At 40.3% G+C, this 24,133-nt stretch overlaps 1 protein-coding gene across 3 annotated transcripts in view; it reads left to right on the top strand.

Annotated features, from left to right (window-relative positions):
* Zfp560 (zinc finger protein 560) overlaps positions 1-17,066 on the top strand; it is a 40,047-nt gene extending 22,981 nt beyond the window's left edge. The window contains exons 2-7 of one of the 3 annotated variants that reach the window (NM_001004190.3): positions 7,953-8,138; positions 9,361-9,449; positions 10,238-10,364; positions 11,590-11,670; positions 12,539-12,621; positions 13,043-17,066. In NM_001004190.3, coding sequence (NP_001004190.2) covers positions 8,114-8,138; positions 9,361-9,449; positions 10,238-10,364; positions 11,590-11,670; positions 12,539-12,621; positions 13,043-14,902 — 2,265 coding nt within the window. In that variant the 5' untranslated portion in view covers positions 7,953-8,113 and the 3' untranslated portion in view covers positions 14,903-17,066. Of the gene's footprint in view, positions 1-7,952; positions 8,139-9,360; positions 9,450-10,237; positions 10,365-10,729; positions 11,671-12,538; positions 12,622-13,042 lie in introns of those variants that run through there. The other 2 variants (XM_030244440.1, XM_030244441.1) reach the window with 2 other exon arrangements.
* The last annotated feature ends 7,067 nt before the right edge of the window (positions 17,067-24,133 follow it).

Below are 24,133 nucleotides of genomic sequence, written 5' to 3'. Positions count from 1 at the left end.
AGTCTCTGCAGGGCTAGGCGCTTCCTCTCCCACTGAGGCCATACAAGACAGCCGAGTTAAGGGAATGGATTGCACAGAGAGGCAACAGCCATAGGGACAGCTCCACTCTAGTTGTTTGGGATGCACGTGAAGACCTAGTTGCACATCTGCTACATAAATGTGGGCCTTTTTTATTTTTTTTGTGGAAGGGAGGCTAGTTCCAGCCTCTGTATGCTTTTTGGTTGGTGGTTCAGTCTCTGAGAGCCCCTAAGGGTCCAGGTTAGTTGACTCTGTTAGTCTTCCTGTGGAGTTCCTATTCCCTTGGGGGCCCTCAACCCTTTCTACTCTTCCATAAGAATCCCCAGGGTCCATTCAATGTTTGGCTGTGGGTCTCTGCATCTGTGTGAGTCAGCTGCTGAGTGGAGCCTCTCAGAGGACAGCCATGCTAGGCTCCTGTCTGCAAGTATAATATAGTATCATTAATAGTGTCAGGGATTACTGTTTGTCTATGGGATGTGTCTCTAGTTGGGCAGCTTATTGGTTGAACATTCCCTCAGTCTCTGCTTTATTTCCCACCCCTGCATTTTTTGTAGTCAGGATACATTTTGGATTGAAAGTTCTGTGGGTAGGTTGGTGTCCTTATTGCTCCACTATGATTCCTGCCTGCCTACAGGAGGTAGCCTCTTCAGGTTCCATATCCCCACTGCTGTGAGTCTCAGCTAAGGTCACCTACAAGGATCCTTGGAAACCTCTCCTATCTCAGGTCTCTGGCAAGTCCTCAAGATGTGAGCCATCCCCAGTTCCCACCAGCTGAAGTTTTCTATTCATTCTCATGGCCCTCTGGCAGTCTCCCCTGTCTCTCTCCACACTTGATCCTGAAAACTCCTCCATTTCCCTCCCCATCCCTTCTCCCATCCAGTTCCCTCCCACCATCTGCCCCCTATGACTGTTTTATTCCTCAAGCATCCTTGTTTGGGCCTTCTTTCGTGTTTAGCTTCTTTGGATCTGTTGAGTGTAGCATGGGTGTTCTGCACTTTATGGCTAATACCGGTTTATAAGTGAGCACATACCATGCATGTCCTTTTGGGACTGGGTTACCTCACTCAGGATGATATTCTTTTTTTTTTTCTTTCCATTTTTTATTAGGTATTTAGCTCATTTACATTTCCAATGCTATACCAAAAGTCCCCCATACCCACCCACCCCCACTCCCCTACCCGCCCACTCCCCCTTTTTTGGCCCTGGCGTTCCCCTGTTCTGGGGCATATAAAGTTTGTGTGTCCAATGGGCCTCTCTTTCCGGTGATGGCCGACTAGGCTATCCTTTGATACATATGCAGCTAGAGTCAAGAGCTCCGGGGTACTGGTTAGTTCATAATGTTGATCCACCTATAGGGTTGCAGATCCCTTTAGCTCTTTGGGTACTTTCTCTAGCTCCTCCATTGGGAGCCCTGTGATCCATCCATTAGCTGACTGTGGGCATCCACTTCTGTGTTTGCTAGGCCCCGGCATAGTCTCACAAGAGACAGCTACATCTGGGTCCTTTCGATAAAATCTTGCTAGTGTATGCAATGGTGTCAGCGTTTGGATGCTGATTATGGGGTGGATCCCTGGATATGGCAGTCTCTACATGGTCCATCCTTTCATCTCAGCTCCAAACTTTGTCTCTGTAACTCCTTCCAAGGGTGTTTTGTTCCCACTTCTAAGGAGGGGTATAGTGTCCACACTTCAGTCTTCATTTTTCTTGAGTTTCATGTGTTTAGGAAATTGTATCTTATATCTTGGGTGTCCTAGGTTTTGGGCTAATATCCACTTATCAGTGAGTACATATTGTGTGAGTTCCTTTGTGAATGTGTTACCTCACTCAGGATGATGCCCTCCAGGTCCATCCATTTGGCTAGGAATTTCATAAATTCATTCTTTTTAATAGCTGAGTAGTACTCCATTGTGTAGATGTACCACATTTTCTGTATCCATTCCTCTGTTGAGGGGCATCTGGGTTCTTTCCAGCTTCTGGCTATTATAAATAAGGCTGCTATGAACATAGTGGAGCATGTGTCCTTCTTACCAGTTGGGGCATCTTCTGGATATATGCCCAGGAGAGGTATTGCTGGATCCTCCGGTAGTACTATGTCCAATTTTCTGAGGAACCGCCAGACGGATTTCCAGAGTGGTTGTACAAGCCTGCAATCCCACCAACAATGGAGGAGTGTTCCTCTTTCTCCACATCCTCGCCAGCATCTGCTGTCACCAGAATTTTTGATCTTAGACATTCTGACTGGTGTGAGGTGGAATCTCAGGGTTGTTTTGATTTGCATTTCCCTGATGATTAAGGATGTTGAACATTTTTTCAGGTGCTTCTCTGCCATTCGGTATTCCTCAGGTGAGAATTCTTTGTTCAGTTCTGAGCCCCATTTTTTAATGGGGTTATTTGATTTTCTGAAGTCCACCTTCTTGAGTTCTTTATATATGTTGGATATTAGTCCCCTATCTGATTTAGGGTAGGTAAAGATCCTTTCCCAATCTGTTGGTGGTCTCTTTGTCTTATTGACGGTGTCTTTTGCCTTGCAGAAACTTTGGAGTTTCATTAGGTCCCATTTGTCAATTCTCGATCTTACAGCACAAGCCATTGCTGTTCTGTTCAGGAATTTTTCCCCTGTGCCCATATCTTCAAGGCTTTTCCCCACTTTCTCCTCTATAAGTTTCAGTGTCTCTGGTTTTATGTGAAGTTCTTTGATCCATTTAGATTTGACCTTAGTACAAGAAGATAAGTATGGATCGATTCGCATTCTTCTACATGATAACAACCAGTTGTGCCAGCACCAATTGTTGAAAATGCTGTCTTTCTTCCACTGGATGGTTTTAGCTCCCTTGTTGAAGATCAAGTGACCATAGGTGTGTGGGTTCATTTCTGGGTCTTCAATTCTATTCCATTGGTCTACTTGTCTGTCTCTATACCAGTACCATGCAGTTTTTACCACAATTGCTCTGTAGTAAAGCTTTAGGTCAGGCATGGTGATTCCACCAGAGGTTCTTTTATCCTTGAGAAGAGTTTTTGCTATCCTAGGTTTTTTGTTATTCCAGATGAATTTGCAGATTGCTCTTTCTAATTCGTAGAAGAATTGAGTTGGAATTTTGATGGGGATTGCATTGAATCTGTAGATTGCTTTTGGCAAGATAGCCATTTTTCCAATGTTGATCCTGCCAATCCATGAGCATGGGAGATCTTTCCATCTTCTGAGATCTTCTTTAATTTCTTTCTTCAGAGACTTGAAGTTTTTATCATACAGATCTTTCACTTCCTTAGTTAGAGTCACGACAAGATATTTTATATTATTTGTGACTATTGAGAAGGGTGTTGTTTCCCTAATTTCTTTCTCAGCCTGTTTATTCTTTGTGTAGAGAAAGGCCATTGACTTGTTTGAGTTAATTTTATATCCAGCTACTTCACCGAAGCTATTTATCAGGTTTAGGAGTTCTCTGGTGGAATTTTTAGGGTCATTTATATATACTATCATATCATCTGCAAAAAGTGATATTTTGACTTCCTCCTTTCCAATTTGTATCCCCTTGATCTCCTTTTGTTGTCGAATTGCTCTGGCTAATACTTCAAGTACTATGTTGAAAAGGTAGGGAGAAAGTGGGCAGCCTTGTCTAGTCCCTGATTTTAGTGGGATTGCTTCCAGCTTCTCTCCATTTACTTTGATGTTGGCTCCTGGTTTGCTGTAGATTGCTTTTATCATGTTTAGGTATGGGCCTTGAATTCCTGATCTTTCCAGAACTTTTATCATGAATGGGTGTTGGATCTTGTCAAATGCTTTTTCTGCATCTAACGAGATGATCTTGTGGTTTTTGTCTTTGAGTTTGTTTATATAGTGGATTACATTGATGGATTTTCATATATTAAACCATCCCTGCATCCCTGGAGTAAAACCTACTTGGTCAGGATGGATGATTGCTTTAATGTGTTCTTGGATTCGGTTAGCGAGAATTTTATTGAGGATTTTTGCATCGATATTCATAAGAGAAATTGGTCTGAAGTTCTCTATCTTTGTTGGATCTTTCTGTGGTTTAGGTATCAGAGTAATAGTGGCTTCATAAAATGAGTTGGGTAGAGTACTTTCTACTTCTATCTTGTGAAAAAGTTTGTGCAGAACTGGAATTAGATCTTCTTTGAAGGTCTGATAGAACTCTGCACTAAACCCGTCTGGTCCTGGGCTTTTTTTGGCTGGGAGACTATTTATAACTGCTTCTATTTCTTTAGGGGATATGGGACTGTTTAGAAGGTCAACTTGATCCTGATTCAACTTTGGTACCTGGTATCTGTCCAGAAATTTGTCCATTTCGTCCAGGTTTTCCAGTTTTGTTGAGTATAGCCTTTTGTAGAAGGATCTGATGGTGTTTTGGATTTCTTCAGGATCTGTTGTTATGTCTCCCTTTTCAGTTCTGATTTTGTTAATTAGGATTTTGTCCCTGTGCCCTTTAGTGAGTCTAGCTAAGGGTTTATCTATCTTGTTGATTTTCTCAAAGAACCAACTCCTCGTTTGGTTAATTCTTTGAATAGTTCTTCTTGTTTCCACTTGGTTGATTTCACCCCTGAGTTTGATTATTTCCTGCCGTCTACTCCTCTTGGGTGAATTTGCTTCCTTTTTTTCTAGGGCTTTTAGATGTGTTGTCAAGCTGCTAGTATGTGCTGTCTCCCGTTTCTTCTTGGAGGCACTCAGCGCTATGAGTTTCCCTCTTAGAAATGCTTTCATTGTGTCCCATAGGTTTGGGTACGTTGTGGCTTCATTTTCATTAAACTCTAAAAAGTCTTTAATTTCTTTCTTTATTCCTTCCTTGACCAAGGTATCATTGAGAAGAGTGTTGTTCAGTTTCCATGTGAGTGTTGGCTTTCTGTTGTTTTTTTTGTTATTGCATATCAGCCTTAGTGCATGGTGATCTGATAGGATACATGGGACAATTTCAATATTTTTGAATCTGTTGAGGCCTGTTTTGTGACCTATTATGTGGTCAATTTTGGAGAAGGTACCATGAGGTGCTGAGAAGAAGGTATATCCTTTTGTTTTAGGATAAAATGTTCTGTAGATATCTGTCAGATCCATTTGTTTCATCACTTCTGTTAGTTTCAGTGTGTCCCTGTTTAGTTTCTGTTTCCATGATCTGTCCATTGGTGAAAGTGGTGTGTTGAAGTCTCCCACTATTATTGTGTGAGGTGCAATGTGTGCTTTGAGCTTTACTAAAGTTTCTTTAATGAATGTGGCTGCCCTTGTATTTGGAGCATAGATATTCAGAATTGAGAGTTCCTCTTGGAGGATTTTACCTTTGATGAGAACGAAATGCCCCTCCTTGTCTTTTTTGATGACTTTGGGTTGGAAGTCAATCTTATCAGATATTAGGATGGCTACTCCAGCTTGTTTCTTCATACCATTTGCTTGGAAAATTGTTTTCCAGCCTTTTATTCTGAGGTAGTGTCTATCTTTTTCTCTGAGATGTGTCTCCTGTAAACAGCAAAATGTTGGGTCTTGTTTGTGTAGCCAGTTTGTTAGTCTATGTCTTTTTATTGGGGAGTTGAGACCATTGATGTTAAGAGATATTAAGGAAAAGCAATTGTTGCTTCCTGTTATTTTTGTTGTTAAAGTTGGCATTCTGTTCTTGTGGCTGTCTTCTTTTAGGTTTGTTGAGGGATTACCTTCTTGTTTTTTCTAGGGCATTGTTCCCGTTCTTGTATTGGTTTTTTTCTGCTATTAACCTTTGAAGGGCTGGATTCGTGGAGAGATAATGTGTGAATTTGGTTTTGTCGTGGAATACTTTGGTTTCTCCATCTATGGTAATTGAGAGTTTGGCTGGGTATAGTAGCCTGGGCTGGAATTTGTGTTCTCTTACTGTCTGTATAACATCTGTCCAGGCTCTTCTGGCTTTCATAGTCTGGTGAAAAATCTGGTGTAATTCTGATAGGCTTGCCTTTGTATGTTACTTGACCTTTTTCCCTTACTGCTTTTAGTATTCTATCTTTATTTAGTGCATTTGTTGTTCTGATTATTATGTGTCGGGAGGAATTTCTTTTCTGGTCCAGTCTATTTGGAGTTCTGTAGGCTTCTTGTATGTTCATAGGTATCTCTTTCTTTATATTTGGGAAGTTTTCTTCAATAATTTTGTTGAAGATGTTTGCTGGTCCTTTGAGTTGAAAATCTTCATTCTCATCCACTCCTATTATGCGTAGGTTTGGTCTTCTCATTGTGTCCTGGATTTCCTGGATATTTTGAGTTAGGATCTTTTTGCATTTTCCATTTTCTTTGATTGTTGTGCCGATGTTCTCTATGGAATCTTCTGCACCTGAGATTCTCTCTTCCATCTCTTGTATTCTGTTGCTGATGCTCAAATCTATGGTTCCAGATTTCTTTCCTAGGGTTTCTATCTCCAGTGTTGCCTCACTTTGAGTTTTCTTTATTGTTTCTACTTCCCTTTTTAGGTCTAGTATGGTTTTGTTCATTTCCATCACCTGTTTGTATGTTTTTTCCTCTTTTTCTGTAAGGATTTCTACCTGTTTGATTGTGTTTTCCTGTTTTTCTTTAAGGACTTGTAACTCTTTAGCAGTGTTCTCCTGTATTTCTTTAAGTGATTTATTAAAGTCCTTCTTGATGTCCTCTACCATCATCATGAGATATGCTTTTAAATCTAGGTCTAGGTTTTCGGGTGTGTTGGGGTGCCCTGGACTGGGCGAAGTGGGAGTGCTGGGTTCTGATGATGGTGAGTGGTCTTGGTTCCTGTTAGTAGGATTCCTACGTTTACCTTTCGACATCTGGTAATCTCTGGAGTTAGTAGTTATAGTTGACTCTGTTTAGAGATTGTTCTTCTGGTGATTCTGTTACCGTCTCTCAGCAGACCTGGGAGACAGATTCTCTCCTCTGAGTTTCAGTGCTCAGAGCACTCTCTGCTGGCAAGCTGTCTTACAGGGAAGGTGCGCAGATATTTTGTTTTTGGACCTCCTCCTGGTCGAAGAAGAAGGCCCAAAACAGGGCCTCTCTCAGAAGCTGTGTTGCTTTGGCAGTTCCCAGAAGCTGTCAGCTTCTGTGGTGCAGACTCTCACCTGTGCAGACTAAATTCCTAAGTTCCAGGGAGTCCTGGAACCAAGATGGCGACCGCTGCTTCTGAGGCTGAGGCCGCCTCCCGAGCCAGGCGGACACCTGTCCTCTGGTCCGGACGGTGGCCGGCTGTCTGTGGCCTGCCTTGGGTGCTGCCTTAGCGGCTCTGTGCTTCCGCTCGTCCCAGAAGCTGTCCGGTTCTCTGGCGCACCCTCTAACCTGTTCAGACTAATTTCCTAAGTTCTGCTGAGTCCCGGAACCAAGATGGTGAACGCTGCTGCTGAGGCTGAGGCCACCTCCCAAGCCAGGCGGACACCTGTCCTCTGGTCCGGATGGTGGCCGGCTGTCTGCAGCCTGCAAAGGGTACTGCCTCAGCGGCTCTGTGCTTCCGCCTATCCCAGAAGCTGTCCGGTTCTCTGGCGCACCCTCTAACCTGTTCAGACTAATTTCCTAGGTCCCGCGGAGTCCCGGAACCCAGGTGGCGACCGCTGCTGCTGAGGCTCCAGGATGATATTCTTAAGATCTATCAATTTGCCTGCAAAGTCATGGTGCCTTTATTTTTAATAGCTGAATAGTATTCAATTGTGTAGATGTACCACATTTTCTTTATCCTTTTTTTCAGTTGAGGGACATCTAGGTTATTTCCAGTTTCTGGCTATTATAGATAAAGCTGCTATGAACATAGCTTAGCAGATTGCTTGGAGCTGGAGTGATAGGAGGTGGAGTTTCAGCCCAGCTTGGGTGCTGAAAACTTAACTCAAATCTCCTGGAAGAGCAGCAAGAGCTCTTAGCTAGTCAGGCATTTCTCCAGCTCATGTGTTATCATTTTTTAGTGGCTTTTACCTGTCAGAAAGAGAAAGAACTAATTATGATGCTTGTTGATTAATAGATAATATTTGATGATGAGTGATCCGTGTCCTCAAGAATGCAAGTAACACTGTAGAGAGAGGAAAGATCACCAGTGGCCACTTATGCGTATAAACTGCCAGGACGTGTCCTTCAAGTTCTGGAAGAGAGTGCTCCAGTGCATTTCACCATCATCTTCACAGGATGGAAGCTATCAGTTTGTCCTATGGTAAGTCTTGCTTATGCATTGTGGATTCCTTGTACCGACAGAAGTGTTGGTGCTCTTGGCTTGAACAGCCATGCTTCCAGTTCAGGGGTGCTTCTGTCATTTGAATATGAAATTACCCCAATGACTTACTGGCACCCTTAGTTCCCCGCTTATTGTACTGTTTGGAAAGGTTGTAGAACTTTCAGGAGGTGGAGCTTTGCTGGAGGAAGTGGCTCAGTGTTAGGTGGGCCTTGAGGTTTTATAGGCCAGTCTTACTTCCTGGTTCATTCTGTTTCCTGACTGCTGATGCGGTGCAGTCAGCCAACCTCTCCACCCCTGCTGCCATGCCTTCCCCTATAGAGAGAGTTGAAGATCACCATCAGCCACTTATGTGTATAAACTGTCTAGACGTGTTCTTCAAATTCTGGAAGAGAGTATTGCAGTACATTTCAAGGATTATATCCTCTGAACTATAAGCTGTAATAGGCTCTCTCTTAAGTTGTTTCTGTTTTATCTTTTAAAAGATTTATCCATTTTATTATTTTCTATATGTGTTTTGCCTGCATGTATGCCTATGGACCACATTTGTGCTTGGTGCCTGTGGAGATCATAAAAGGGCATTAGATCTGGAACTTGAGTTCTGGATGGTTGTAAACTACTGTGTAGGTGCTAGGAGCCAAACACAGGTCCTCTACAAGAGCAACAAGTGCTCTTAACAACTGAGCCATCTCTCTAGCCCCCAAAGTTACTCCTTGGTAAGTATTCTTTTATCATAGCAATGAGAAAAATAACTAATACAGATGCTGAAATTGGCAAAAGTTGCTGAAGTTGTCTGTTTTATAAACCAGCTTGCTGATATGTGTTCTTTGGTCATAGGTTCATGAGTTTTTCCACCATGGGCAGGTAATAGGCCATGTTTCTAGGCTTACTAGTCTTTACCTGTAAATGAGACCGATACTCTGGTCTTCACAGGCAGTGTGGCTCACCATTCTTTTTTCTGAATTTGATTGCTCTGGCACTGTGTGTTAGTCTTGTATACATGTAAAATGAGGTGGAGGGAGGGTAAGACAGGGAGGGAGGGAGGGAGAGAGAGAGAGAGAGAGAGAGAGAGAGAGAGAGAGAGAGAGAGAGAGCACTTGATTTCCTATGTTGGACTATATGGGAATTTTGACCAAGGATAGAGTGACATCCATGTATGTAAATGTGAGAATTATAGCTAACTCCAGTTTCTTTTTCTTACTAGGTTTATTTTCTAGGAACCCAAGCTACTTTCATAATGAAAAAACAGAGATGGAAAAGACGGTGTCTGACTGCTGGACAAGTAGTTACCAGGTGTGACTAAAGTATATCCTGTTGTTACATCCATTCGGCTGACATGGTTCCATGTAGGCAGACTTTCTTCTCTAGAGCTTCTGGAAGAAAGGAAACCTCATTCAAGGACTGAGTGATTAGTTGTATTTCTTCCTGACTATTTGTAAGCCAGAATAAATCCTTTCTCCCTGAAGTTGCTTCTTGTCATATATTTTATTGTATCAATGAGAAAATTAAAGTTTTATATTGGTTTACGATTATTGTGAACATCATTTCAACGTTTCAGTAATTTGTAATAGATTTCACCCTCAGGACATTTATTATATATTTCTGATCTTACTGTGCTTTGACAGTTGATAAAAGGGATGAATGTTCTCCTTTCTGGAAGACTTTCTCCACCTCTCACCATTTATCAAGTGTGTGCAGTGTGTTTAGTGTATTTAAATAGAAGGAAATAAATGAGAAAGCCCATGTGGTCAGGTAGTGGGTGAAACAGTGAGATGTGTCAAAAGACAGGGATGAAGTCCAGACATGATGGTGCATGCCTTTAATCCCAGCACTGAGTAGGAAAAGGTGGGAGGAGGATAGAGACTTTAGTGTCAGCCAACCTGGCCAACTCTGTCATTAAAAATAAGATCAGAAAGTGAGAATTAATAGATATAAAGAGCACCTATGGCTATTCGCTGAACTCTGCCGTAGGCTGCTAGAGAACTCCCAACTCCGTGTAGGCATTGAATTCCTATCCTCAGTCTCCTGTGACCTTGGAGGGAGACGTTAGTTGGCTCAAATACAAGCGTGTGTGATTGTAGGAGTCAGTGACCTTTGAGGATGTGGCTGTAGACTTCACCCAGGAGGAATGGATTTTATTGGACACAAAACAACGGAACCTTTACAGAGAGGTGATGCTGGAGAACTACCAGAACCTGGCTACATTAGGTGAGATTCTTCTCATTCCCTGTAGACTCTTATAAAAACCAAATTATTTATATTTTTCTAATTACATTTTGTTATTTTATGCTGTGTGTGTGTATGTGTGTTTCTGTGTATTATAGTTCACAAATGGAGTTCAGGGGACAACTTTTGGGAGTCATCTCTCATTCTACCATTTGAGTTCTAGGGACGAAACATGAATTTTCTTTGTTTTAGGATTTGTGATAGCAGCTCTAAGGACAGTTGAAAATAACAGAGATCTGGGTGTGGTGGTGGATGCCTTTAATCCCAGTACTAGGGAGACAGAGGCAGGAGGATCTCTATGCATTTGAATATATAGAGACTCTTTTAAAAAATAAAACAAGCAAAAAACAGTCAAGAAGAAGAGAGGAAGGGAGGGGAGAGGAGGGGACAAAGAGAAAGAGAAAGGCCTCATACTCTCTCTTATTATGTTTTCATCTGCCCTGTTGTGTCTTAAGATATAGCCCTAAAATCAAGTATTGCTATTGTGCTCCATTAAAAGGAAATTATCAGGCTATCTTTGACAAACTGAGTCAGAAGTATTATCTGGTGTCCTACTCGTCTCTGTTTTGATGGTGCTTCCATAGGATTTGGATGCACTGCATTATTTAACTACTAGCATCATTTTTTTTCTCCATGATAACAAAGATCTTGTGGATGTGGTAGCACATGCCTTTTATCTTAGTACTCCAGGAAGTACAGACAGGCATATCTGAGTTCAAGGCCAGTCTAGTTTACAGAGTTTTAGGCCAACCAAGGCCATACAGTGGAAATCTGTCTCACTTTTATTTTCTTTTATATTTGATTATGTTTGATTAGTACTTAAAAGTGTTTTGTTTGCATTAATTTTATGTTTGTCATAGTGTATACCTAGAAGTCAGGAGACAATTTGTGGGAGTCAGTTTATTCCTTCCACCATGTCCCAGGCATATAAACAGGTGGTCAGGCTTAGTGGCAAGCGTTTTACCTGGTGAGCCATCCAACTGGCCCAAAATTAGTGTTTTGTCTTGTCTTTGTTACTATCACTTTAGGCTTTAAAGGTATGAAGAAGTCAGTACCTACCAACACATATAAGGTCTGTTTACATATTGAGGTCTTTAGCAGTATTCCATTTTATTGTCATTGGAACGGAAGTTTCTAAGTCATGGAAGGTATATATACCCTTTCTTGCATGATCTGCTTTCACTAATGCATCTTTCCTCATGTGTAGGATGTCAGCTCATCAAATCTAGATACAGCTTTTGCTTGGAGGCTGAAGAGTTGAGAGTAGTCAAGAAAAGAGTTCACCAAGGTAAATGCTTGGGAGTTCTATTTGGAATATAATAGGACTCCCCCCCCCCCCCCCGCCCTCCGGCCCCGTGGCTGGCACAAAGGCAAGATAAGCAAGTGGTCTGCCACTAAGGTATATTACCAAGAAGAGAAAACTTGAGTCAGAAGGCTGAGACCATAGGACATGAATGCTTTATGAGATATTCATATCTCTAAACTATTACTTTATATCTACTTAGATTTTTTTTTTTTTTTTTACAATCTCAATTGTTCAAATCTTCCTTTTTCTCCCTAATAATATTGTCTCTGTTTACCAGGGCACTTAAATTTGAGAGTAAATTATTGCTAAATTTTGACTGCCTATCCTCTTTACAATTTTATGTTTACGTTATTATCATTATTATTATTGACTGCTGGATCCAAGGCCTCTTTTAAAAATATTTATTATTGTTGTTTTAATTTTTATTTGTATGTGTGTGGGCTTGTGTGAGTCCATGTGTGCCACGTGTATGCAGGTGCATGTGGTGGCCAGAAGAGGAACTGAAGTCAAAGGGGTTGTGAGTGGTCTGATGTGAGTGGTGGGGACTGAATCAGCGTGATGTATGTATGTATGTATGTATGTATGTATGTATGTATGTATGTATGTATTTACAAGACCAGTAAGTGTTCTTAACCTCTGAGCCATCTCTCCAACCCCCAGGGACTCTTTTATTCTGACATGGACCCGTGTCCCCAGTCTGTAAAATCTTAGACAGAGCCAAGTTGCTAACATTTAACAGCTTTATTTTTAACATGTTTAATATGAAAACAAATTAAAATGAAATATGTTATTAATGTTTCTATTTCAATGTGGAAGCACTGACATGTTTTTTATTGTTATTTAACTTCAGACTGGGCTATACAACTTAACCCCAGAGGGACAATGTTTCAGCGGGATATTTTTCAGTTAAAAATGTCAAATGAGATACAACTGGTAAGAGTCACAAGAGATATTTCATATTTTTCATTGAAGTAGACTGGGTATTTCATATAAATTTTACAAAATGCTTACAGATAAAGAGGTATTAGAGAAAAATAGCCTGCATCCACAGGAGTAGTATCTAAAAAAATGTCCTAATCTTTGTTTGAAACTTGAGTTCCCATTAGCACATAGTCCTACCTATAGCCATAGACACTGGGCTTTTAAAACAAGTTCCTGGAAGCACAGGAAGCCTTTCAGAGTTAGAACAGATGGCACACGATTCTTGCAATAGGATTTTTTCATCCACATTGAGTGAAATGCATGTAATTAAAATGGGAGAAAAAATCATCCTCATCATGTTCTTAGATAAGTGAAGTATACTAATACATTTGAAGTCATTTTAATATCTTCATCTTATATTTTTAATCAACAGCCAAATAGCCACAATGGAAAGGAGCTCTGTGACATTAAGCCACCTGGAGAAATCATCAAAGAGCCTCCATGCAGTCTGACATACATAGGTATTGAAAACACAGGGAACATTTATGATTGTGTTCAGTATGGACAGCTCTTTCCTGTTTGTCCTAAGGAGACTTCCTCTGCAGACACTGGTCCTGGATTACGCCAGTATGGAAAAGACTTCAGTATGATTGCAAGTACAGCTTACCAGACAACATGTGTACAAAGCAAATTCATTGAATCCAGTGAATTTCAGCAAGTCTTTGATAGTCAGTCATCCCTTCAGAGGCCTGGGGGAAGTCACAGTGAAGACAAACTCTCTGAGTCGGTGCAGTGTGGTGATACTTTTAGTCCAGCCTTGAGTCATGCTGAGAGTGCTCAAACATGCACTGGAAAAAAATCCTATGAATGTAAGGAATGTGGGAAGAGTTTTAAATATTCTGCCAACCTTAATATTCATATGCGTACTCACACTGGCGAGAAACCTTACCAATGTAAGGAATGTGGGAAAGCCTTTTCTAGGTGTTATCCACTAACTCAGCACTTAAAAACTCACACTGAAGAGAAGCCCTTTGAATGTAAGGTTTGTGGGAAATGCTTTAGAAATTCCTCATGTCTTAATGACCACTTTCGGGTTCACACTGGAATAAAACCCTATAAATGTAAGGACTGTGGCAAAGCCTTTACCGGGCGATCTGGCCTTAGTAAACATTTACCAACACATACTGGAGAGAAGCCTTACGAATGTAAGGAGTGTGGGAAAGCCTTTCCTTCAACCTCAGGCCTTATTAAACATATGAAAAGTCACATGGGAGAGAGACCCTTTGAATGTGATCACTGTGGAAAGGCCTTTGCTTCTTCCTCAACCCTTATTACACATTTGAGAACACACACTGGAGAGAAGCCCTTCGAGTGTCAAGTCTGTGGGAAGGCATTCACATGTTCTTCTTATCTTCGAATTCACATGCGGACTCACACTGGAGAGAAGCCCTATGTATGTAAGGAGTGTGGCAGAGCCTTCACTGAGCGCACAAGCCTTACTAAACATTTACGAACACATACTGGAGAAAATCCCTTTGAGTGCAATATGTGTGGAAAAGCGTTTGCATGTTCCTCCTACCTTCATAATCACATACGGACTCACACTGGAGAGAAACCTTATGTATGTAAGGAATGTGGGAAAGCCTTCACTGTTTCTTCACATCTAAGTAAGCATGTAAGAATTCACACAGGAGAGAAACCCCATAAGTGTGAGGAGTGTGGGAAAGCATTCACTGTGCGCTCTGGCCTTACAAAACATATACGAACTCACACTGGGGAGAAGCCCTACAATTGTAAAGAATGTGGGAAAGCGTTCACTACATCCTCAGGCCTCCTTGAGCATAAAAGAAGTCACACAGGAGAGAAGCCATATGAATGTGACCAGTGTGGAAAGGCCTTTGCTTCTTCCTCCTATCTTATTGCACATTTGAGAATTCACACTGGAGAGAAGCCCTTTGAGTGTAATGAGTGTGGGAAAGCTTTTACTTGTTCCTCCTACCTTCATATTCATATGCGGACTCACACTGGAGAGAAGCCCTATGACTGTAAGGAGTGTGGGAAAACATTTGCTGTTTACTCTCATCTAAGTAAACATGTAAGGATTCACAGTGGAGAGAAAGCCTACACTTGTAAAAGTGATGGAATAGCCTTCAGTCGTTCTCATCGTACAGAACACTTGAAAAGTCTTGAGATAAATTCTTTTGTTGGAGGGAATGAAGAAACTGCTTTAGAAAGTTCTATTGCTTTAACGGTGCATCCAAATTCACAATGGCAAGAAAGCTTATCAGTGTAAGCCATTTGTAAAGTGATTGTTTATATCCTAGTTGTTGGTTTTCTGTCTAAACTACACCCCCACAGTTCCTGGCAGCAGCCAGGTATGCTCCTCCCCACAGTTACCTGGCAACAACCATGTAGGCTTGGCCCAGTATAAAAGGAGCTGCTTGGTCCCTCCTCTCTCTCTTGCCCCTTGTGCCCCCTCCCATTCCCTCCCCCCCCTCCATGTGGCCATAGCTGGACTCGACATCTCTACTCACTCCTTCTCTCTGCCTCTCTCTGCCTCTGCTACCGTCTTAACTCCCCTCCTCATGCCCTGAATAAACTCTATTCTATACTATACTGGCGTATGTCTGGTCCCTCAGGGTGAAGGGATACTTCTGCATGGTCCTCCTGTGTCACCCCTTTCCCTCACACCCCACCAGAACATACTCCTATAGCTCTTTCTCTTTTTATAATCACAACACTAGTTGACTTCAAAGACATAAAAGAAATCATGTTGCAAAGTTGCCTCATGAGGATTAAAGAACGGAGGAAGTGATCAGAATGCTCAAAACCCAGCTCACACAAACTCACTTTGAAGCTTCACAAAGTCACAAACATGGACAGTCTTTGCTGTTTCTAAGGCTTTTTATAAGTATGTGAGAGAAATTCTGTTGACAGACAATGTGGAAAATTGTATTTTGCTCAGTTCTTTGATGATTACCCACAGTACAACAGTGGAGGACTTTGTGAACGTAAGAAATGTTGGAAAGTAATTATTTGCATTAGTCATCAACATTCAATAAAGTGATTCACATTTGGAAAACTTCATGTATAGAATATTGGGGATTGTTTGTATGTCTTAAGATTTTATATACTAGTAGAAATGGCTTTCTTGGTGGTTTTATAAGCTTATTTTGGCTGTTTTTTTGCATTTTCAATTTTTGAGATTTTTAATATTTGCACATAGTTTTAAGATGTACAAGCTTCTATAGAATATACTATGAAACAATTATTAGGCTAATTAAAATGTGATACAGTAATTTGGTTTTGGTATTATGAAGCACTTTTTACTATCAGAAATTTCAGGTAATTCACACAATTAACTGTATTCACTAATTGTACTTTTAAGTTGTTCATTTTATAATTGAAAGTTTGTAACCTTTATCAGTAACTCATAAACATTAACTTGTTAAAGACAGGCTCTCACTGTTTAGCTCTGGAACTCACTGTGTAAACTAGCTTGGCTTTGAACTCACAGAGGTCCTCTGCCTCCCAAGTGCTGGGATTAAATGCATACACTGCCATGCCCAACTATACTTCATATTTAAATAAGATAATACATTGTTTTTAGTTTTTATGTGTCTGACTTATTTTCACCTAACAAAATGTCTTCTAGTTTCATCACTGCTGTCTTGGATGACAGACAGACTTTTCTTTAAAAAACAAAAGGGGGTAGACATTTTTTTATGCACAGACTCAAAATATTTGTATGTATGTGTATATGTATTGTGTGTTTGCATGCGTCTCTGTGTGTATGAATGTGGCCTCTACAGCTAAGAGACTTGGGTTTTATCCTAGCTTTCCACTTGTAGACAGAGTCAATTTATTATCTTTCCAGCCCCTATGAAAGTTTCTTTACACAAAAGAACACTTAGATTGTTTACATACTTTATTGTTGGTACTGTTACATTGAATATATATTACAGGTATCTCTTTAAGCATTCCTTAAGTGTATGGTCATAATCAGTTTGTTGGAGTATTTAGTTGGTGTAGTTATAGTTTTATGAGGAGTTTTGATGCTGCTTTCCAGATAACTCTACCAATGTTTCTTTCATTCAAAACAGAAATATATGCAAACAGTTTTGTCTTTCTTGTTTACATGTCATTCCTTTTTCTTATTTAATTGTCTCAAACTTGCAATATTATGATGAATATAAGTTCCAAGCAGGGTTATTGTTGTACTTGATCTTAAAGGAATAGCTCTGGACTTGCACTGAGAATGATGACAGCTACTGGCTTGTCATATGTATACAGTCACTAGCAAATTAAGGTGCAATCATTTCTGTATCCAACTTGAGAGTATCATGAAAGGATGTTAACCTTTTAAGTGCCTTTTATATTTGTAACATTTTCTTTTTTCTTTTTTACAACTCATTACCTTTTGTTTTTTATTAAACTAATAAAATTTATTTTAACATAATACAACTCAGTATTGACATTTTTTAAGTCATTAAAATAATTTATAGTAGTTAAATGCCTCTTAAATACACATGATGTCTTCTGAAGCTAAAAGTAATACAAACTCAGCCAGTTTTAAAAATCTATTTGGAATATTAACTATGATAGATGTAGAAAAAAAATCTCTTATGAAGTCCTCTATGAAAGGACATTGTGACAGGTTCCTGATTAGATGGGAACCATTCCATCTCCAAGGGAGAATATGCAGTGTAACTGTGACTTAATAGAATGACTTGGGTAGTGTTCCTTCTGTTTCTATTTTGTGGAATAGTTTGAAGAGTATTGGTATTAGGTCTTCTTTGAAGGTCTGATAGAATTCTGCACTAAACCCATCTGGTCCTGTGCTGTTTTCGGTTGGGAGACTCTGCTTCTATTTCTTTAAGGTTATTGTACTGTTGAGATGGTTTATCTGATCCTGATTTAACTTAGGTATTTAGTATTTGTCTAGGAAATTTTCCATTTCATCCAGATTTTCCAGTTTTGTTGAATATAGGCTTTTGTAGTAGGATCTGATGATTATTTGAATTTCCTCAGTTTCTGTTGTTATATATCCTTTTCATTTTTGATTTTGTTAATTTGGATACTGTCTCTGTGCCCTCTGGTTAGTCTGGCTAAGGGTTTATCTATCTTGTTGATTTTCTCCAAGAACCAGCTTTTGGTTTTGTTGATTCTTTTTATAGTTCTTTTCATTTCGACTTGGTTGATTTCAGCCCTGAGTTTGATTATTTCCTGCCATCTACTCCTTTTGGGTGTATTTGCTTCTTTTTGTTCTAGAACTTTCAGGTGTGCTGTTAAGCTGGTAGTGCATGCTCTCTGCTATTTCTTTTTGGCAGCACTCAGACTTCTGTTTTCCTTTTAGCACTGCTTTCATTGTGTCCCATAAGTTTGGGTATGTTGTGCCTTGATTTTCATTATATTCTAAAAAGTCTTTCTTCCTTCTCTTCTCTTCTCTTCTCTTCTCTTCTCTTCTCTTCTCTTCTCTTCTCTTCTCTTCTCTTCTCTTCTCTTCTCTTCTCTCTTCTTCTCTTTCTCCTTCTCCTTCTCCTCTCTTCTCCTCTTTCTCCTTCTCTTTCTCCTTCTCCTCCTCCTCCTCCCCTCCCCTCCCCCTCCTCCTCCTCCTCCTCCCCTCCCCTCCCCTCCCCTCCCCTCCCCTCCCCTCCCCTCCCCTCCCCTCTCCTCTTCCTTGACCAAGTTATCATTGACTAGGGTGTTGTTCAGTTTCCATGTATATGTGGGCTTTCTGTTGTTTTGTTGCTATTGAAGACCAGCCTCAGTCCATGGTGATCTGATAGGATGCATGGGATTATGTCAATCATCTTGTATCTGTTGAGGCCTCTTGTGACCTATTATATGGTCAGTTTTGAAGAAGGTACCATGAGGTGCTGAGGAGAAGGCATATTTTTTTTTTTTAATGAAATACTCTATAGTTTTATATATATATATATATAATTATTAGGTATTTTCCTCGTTTACATTTTCAATGCTATCCCAAAAGTCCCCCATACCCACCCCCCCAATCCCCTACCCACCCACTCCCCCTTTTTGTCCCTGTGGTTCCCCTGTACTGGGGCATATAAAGTTTGCAAGTCCAATGGGCCTCTTTTTGCAGTGATGGCCGACTAGGCCATCTTTTGATACATATGCAGCTAGAGACAGGAGCTCCGGGGTACTGGTTAGTTCATATTGTTGTTCCACCTATAGGGTTGCAGTTCCCTTTAGCTCCTTGGGTAATTTCTCTAGCTCCTCCATTGGGAGCCGTGTGATCCATCCAATAGCTGACTGTGATCATCCACTTCTGTGTTTGCCAGGCCCCGGCATATTCTCACAAGAGAGAGCTATATCTGGGTTCTTTCAGCAAAATCTTGCTAGTGTATGCAATGGTGTCAGCGTTTGGAAGCTGATTATGGGATGGATCCCTGCATATGGCAATCACTAGATGGTCCATCCTTTCGTCACTGCTCCAAATTTTGTCTCTGTAACTCCTTCCATGGGTGTTTTGTTCCCATTTCTAAGAAGGGGCAAAGTGTCCATACTTTGGTCTTCGTTCTTCTTGAATTTCATGCGTTTAGCAAATTGTATCTTATATCTTGGGTATCTATGATGATTGAGAGTTTTGCTGGGTATAGTAGCCTGGGCTGGTCTTTGTGTTTTCTTAGGGTCTGAGTGACATCTGTCCAGAATCTTCTGGCTTTTAGAGTCTGTTGAGAAGTTTGGTGTAATTCTGATATGTCTGCTTTTATATGTTACTTGACCTTTCCCCCTTACCGCTTTTAATGTTCTTTGTTCTGTGTGTTTAGTGTTTTGATTATTATGTGATGCGAGGATTTTCATTTCTGGTTCAATCTATTCGTTGTTCTATATGCTTCTTGTACTTTTATGGATATCTCTTTCTTTAGGTTGTAGAACTTTTCTTTTATGATTTTGTTGAAGATGTTTTCTACTCCTTTGAGCTGGGACTCTTACTTCCGCTTTATTTCTATTATACTTAGGTTTGGTCTTTTCATTGTGTCCTGGATTTTCTGGATATCTTGGGTTAGGAGCTTTTTTTTTTTTATTACATATTTTCCTCAATTACATTTCCAATGCTATCCCAAAAGTCCCCCATACCCTCCTCCCCACTTCCCTACCCACTCATTCCCATTTTTTTTGGCCCTGGCGTTCCCCTGTACTGGGGCATATACAGTTTGCAAGTCCAGTGGGCCTCTCTTTCCAGTGATGGCCGATTAGGCCATCTTTTGATACATATGCAGCTAGAGTCAAGAGCTCTGGGGTACTGGTTAGTTCATAATGTTGTTCCACCTATAGGGTTGCAGATCCCTTTAGCTCCTTGGGTACTTTCTCTAGCTCCTCCATTGGGAGCCCTGTGATCCATCCAACAGCTGACTGTGAGCATCCACTTCTGTGTTTGCTAGGCCCCGGCATAGTCTCACAAGAGACAGCTACATCTGGGTCCTTTCGATAAAATCTTGCTAGTGTATGCAATGGTGTCAGCGTTTGGAAGCTGATTCTGGGGTGGATCCCTGGATATGGCAGTCTCTCCATGGTCCATCCTTTTGTATCAGCTCCAAACTTTGTCTCTGTAACTCCTTCCATGGGTGTTTTGTTCCCAATTCTAAGGAGGGGCATAGTGTCCACACTTCAGTCTTTATTCTTCTTGAGTTTCATGTGTTTAGCAAATTGTATCTTATATCTTGAGTATCCTAGGTTTTGGGCTAATATCCACTTATCAGTGAGTACATATTGTGTGAGTTCCTTTGTGAATCACTCAGGATGATGCCCTCCAGGTCCATCCATTTGGCTAGGAATTTCATAAATTCATTCTTTTTAATAGCTGAGTAGTACTCCATTGTGTAAATGTACCACATTTTCTGTATCCATTCCTCTGTTGAGGCGCATCTGGGTTCTTTCCAGCTTCTGGCTATTATAAATAAGGCTGCTATGAACATAATGGAGCATGTGTCCTTCTTACCGGTTGGGACATCTTCTGGATATATGCCCAGAAGAGGTATTGCGGGATCCTCCAGTAGTACTATGTCCAATTTTCGGAGGAACCGCCAGACTGATTTCCAGAGTGGTTGTACAAGCTTGCAATCCCACCAACAATGGAGGAGTGTTTCTCTTTCTCCACATCCTCGCCAGCATCTGCTGTCACCTGAATTTTTGATCTTAGCCATTCTGACTGGTGTGAGGTGGGATCTCAGGGTTGTTTTGATTTGCATTTCCCTGATGATTAAGGATGTTGAACATTTTTTCAGGTGCTTCTCTGCCATTCGGTATTCCTCAGGTGAGAATTCTTTGTTCAGTTCTGAGCCCCATTTTTCAATGGGGTTATTTGATTTTCTGAAGTCCACCTTCTTGAGTTGTGCCAGCACCATTTGTTGAAAATGCTGTCTTTTTTCCACTGGATGGTTTTAGCTCCCTTGTAGAAGATCAAGTGACCATAGGTGTGTGGGTTCATTTCTGGGTCTTCAATTCTATTCCATTGGTCTACTTGTCTGTCAGTATACCAGTACCATGCAGTTTTTATCACAATTGCTCTCTAGTAAAGCTTTAGGTCAGGCATGGTGATTCCACCAGAGGTTCTTTTATCCTTGAGAAGAGTTTTTGCTATCCTAGGTTTTTTGTTATTCCAGATGAATTTGCAGATTGCTCTTTCTAATTCGTAGAAGAATTGAGTTGGAATTTTGATGGGGATTGTATTGAATCTGTAGATTGCTTTTGGCAAGATAGTCATTTTTACAATGTTGATCCTGCCAATCCATGAGCATGGGAGATCTTTCCATCTTCTGAGATCTTCTTTAATTTCTTTCTTCAGAGACTTGAAGTTTTTATCATACAGATCTTTCACTTCCTTAGTTAGAGTCACGACAAGATATTTTATATTATTTGTGACTATTGAGAAGGGTGTTGTTTCCCTAATTTCTTTCTCAGCCTGTTTATTCTTTGTGTAGAGAAAGGCCATTGACTTGTTTGAGTTAATTTTATATCCAGCTACTTCACCGAAGCTATTTATCAGGTTTAGGAGTTCTCTGGTGGAATTTTTAGGGTCATTTATATATACTATCATATCATCTGCAAAAAGTGATATTTTGACTTCCTCCTTTCCAATTTGTATCCCCTTGATCTCCTTTTGTTGTCGAATTGCTCTGGCTAATACTTCAAGTACTATGTTGAAAAGGTAGGGAGAAAGTGGGCAGCCTTGTCTAGTCCCTGATTTTAGTGGGATTGCTTCCAGCTTCTCTCCATTTACTTTGATGTTGGCTATTGGTTTGCTGTAGATTGCTTTTATCATGTTTAGGTACGGGCCTTGAATTCCTGATCTTTCCAAGACTTTTATCATGAATGGGTGTTGGATCTTGTCAAATGCTTTTTCTGCATCTAACGAGATGATCATGTGTTTTTTGTCTTTGAGTTTGTTTATATAATGGATTACATTGATGGATTTTCATATATTAAACCATCCCTGCATCCCTGGAATAAAACCTCCTTGGTCAGGATGGATGATTGCTTTAATGTGTCTTGGATTCGGTTAGCGAGAATTTTATTGAGTATTTTTGCATCGATATTCATAAGAGAAATTGGTCTGAAGTTCTCTATCTTTGTTGGATCTTTCTGTGGTTTAGGTATCAGAGTAATTGTGGCTTCATAAAATGAGTTGGGCAGAGTACCTTCTACTTCTATTTTGTGAAATAGTTTGTGTAGAACTGGAATTAGATCTTCTTTGAAGGTCTGATAGAACTCTGCACTAAACCCGTCTGGTACTGGGCTTTTTTTGGCTGGGAGACTATTAATAACTGCTTCTATTTCTTTAGGGGATATGGGACTGTTTAGATGGTTAACTTGATCCTGATTTAACTTTGGTACCTGGTATCTGTCCAGAAATTTGTCCATTTCATCCAAGTTTTCCAGTTTTTTTGAATATAGCCTTTTATAGAAGGATCTGATGATGTTTTGGATTTCTTCAGGATCTGTTGTTATGTCTCCCTTTTCATTTCTGATTTTGTTAATTAGGATTTTGTCCCTGTGCCCTCTAGTGAGTCTAGCTAAGGGTTTATCTATCTTGTTGATTTTCTCAAAGAACCAACTCCTCGTTTGGTTAATTCTTTGAATAGTTCTTCTTGCTTCCACTTGGTTGATTTCACCCCTGAGTTTGATTATTTCCTGCCGTCTATTCCTCTTGGGTGAATTTGCTTCCTTTTTTTCTAGAGTTTTTAGATGTGTTGTCAAGCTGCTAGTGTGTGCTCTCTCCAGTTTCTTCTTGGAGGCACTCAGAGCTATGAGTTTCCCTCTTAGAAATGCTTTCATTGTTTCCCATAGGTTTGGGTATGTTGTGGCTTCATTTTCATTAAACTCTAAAAAGTCTTTAATTTCTTTCTTTATTCCATCCTTGACCAAGGTATCATTGAGAAGAGTGTTATTCAGTTTCCACGTGAAAGTTGACTTTCCATTATTTATGTTGTTATTGAAGATCAGCCTTAGGCCATGGTGGTCTGATAGGATGCATGGGACAATTTCAATATTTTTGTATCTGTTGAGGCCTGTTTTATGACCAATATGGTCAATTTTGGAGAAGGTCCCGTGAGGTGCTGAGAAGAAGGTATATCCTTTTGTTTTAGGATAAAATGTTCTGTAGATATCTGTCAGGTCCATTTGTTTCATAACTTCTGTTAGTTTCACTGTGTCCCTGTTTAGTTTCTGTTTCCACGATCTGTCTATTGATGAAAGTGGTGTGTTGAAGTCTCCCACAATTATTGTGTGAGGTGCAATGTGTGCTTTGAGCTTTACTAAGGTGTCTCTAATGAATGTGGCTGCCCTTGCATTTGGGGCATAGATATTCAGAATTGAGAGTTCCTCTTGGAGGATTTTACCTTTGATGAGTATGAAGTGTCCCTCCTTGTCTTTTTTGATAACTTTGGGTTGGAAGTCGATTTTATTCGATATCAAAATGGCTACTCCAGCTTGTTTCTTCAGACCATTTGCTTGGAAAATTGTTTTCCAGCCTTTCACTCTGTCTGTCTTTTTCCCTGAGATGGGTTTCCTGTAAGCAGCAGAATATTGGGTCCTGTTTGTGTAGCCATTCTTTTAGTCTATGTCTTTTTATTGGGGAATTGAGTCTGTTGATCTGTTCAGTGTTTTAATGAGACTCCTGAGTGTGTGATCAACTGGCTCTTTGATTTTTTTTTGTGCCTTCTCTTGAATTCATTTCCTTCTGTAGGTTTGCCTTGTCCAACTTCAATGTGATAGGTTCTGTTTAATGTTATTACATTTTATTTTGTTGTTTTGTCTTAGAAACCTGTTCTTTTTTTTTTCACTATTCATTTGCTATTATACTTCCAAATCATAGTTTATCACTAAGGGAAGTCAGGCAGAAATTCACGCGGGAAACTGGAAGCAGTAAGTGAAGTAGAGACTGGGAAGAACAATAAATACTTTCTAGTTCCAAGAGAGAAGAATTATTATCAAATCAAATAAACTAAGCAGAATCAACACTCAGCAGTAAAAATCAACCACCGTAGCTTAGTGTCCA

The sequence above is a fragment of the Mus musculus genome, chromosome 9 (genome assembly GCF_000001635.26).
Source record: "Mus musculus strain C57BL/6J chromosome 9, GRCm38.p6 C57BL/6J".
NCBI classification, from domain to species: domain Eukaryota; kingdom Metazoa; phylum Chordata; class Mammalia; order Rodentia; family Muridae; genus Mus; species Mus musculus.
Note: the sequence above shows the minus strand (reverse complement) of the source record. Positions and strands in the feature narration are given on the sequence as shown.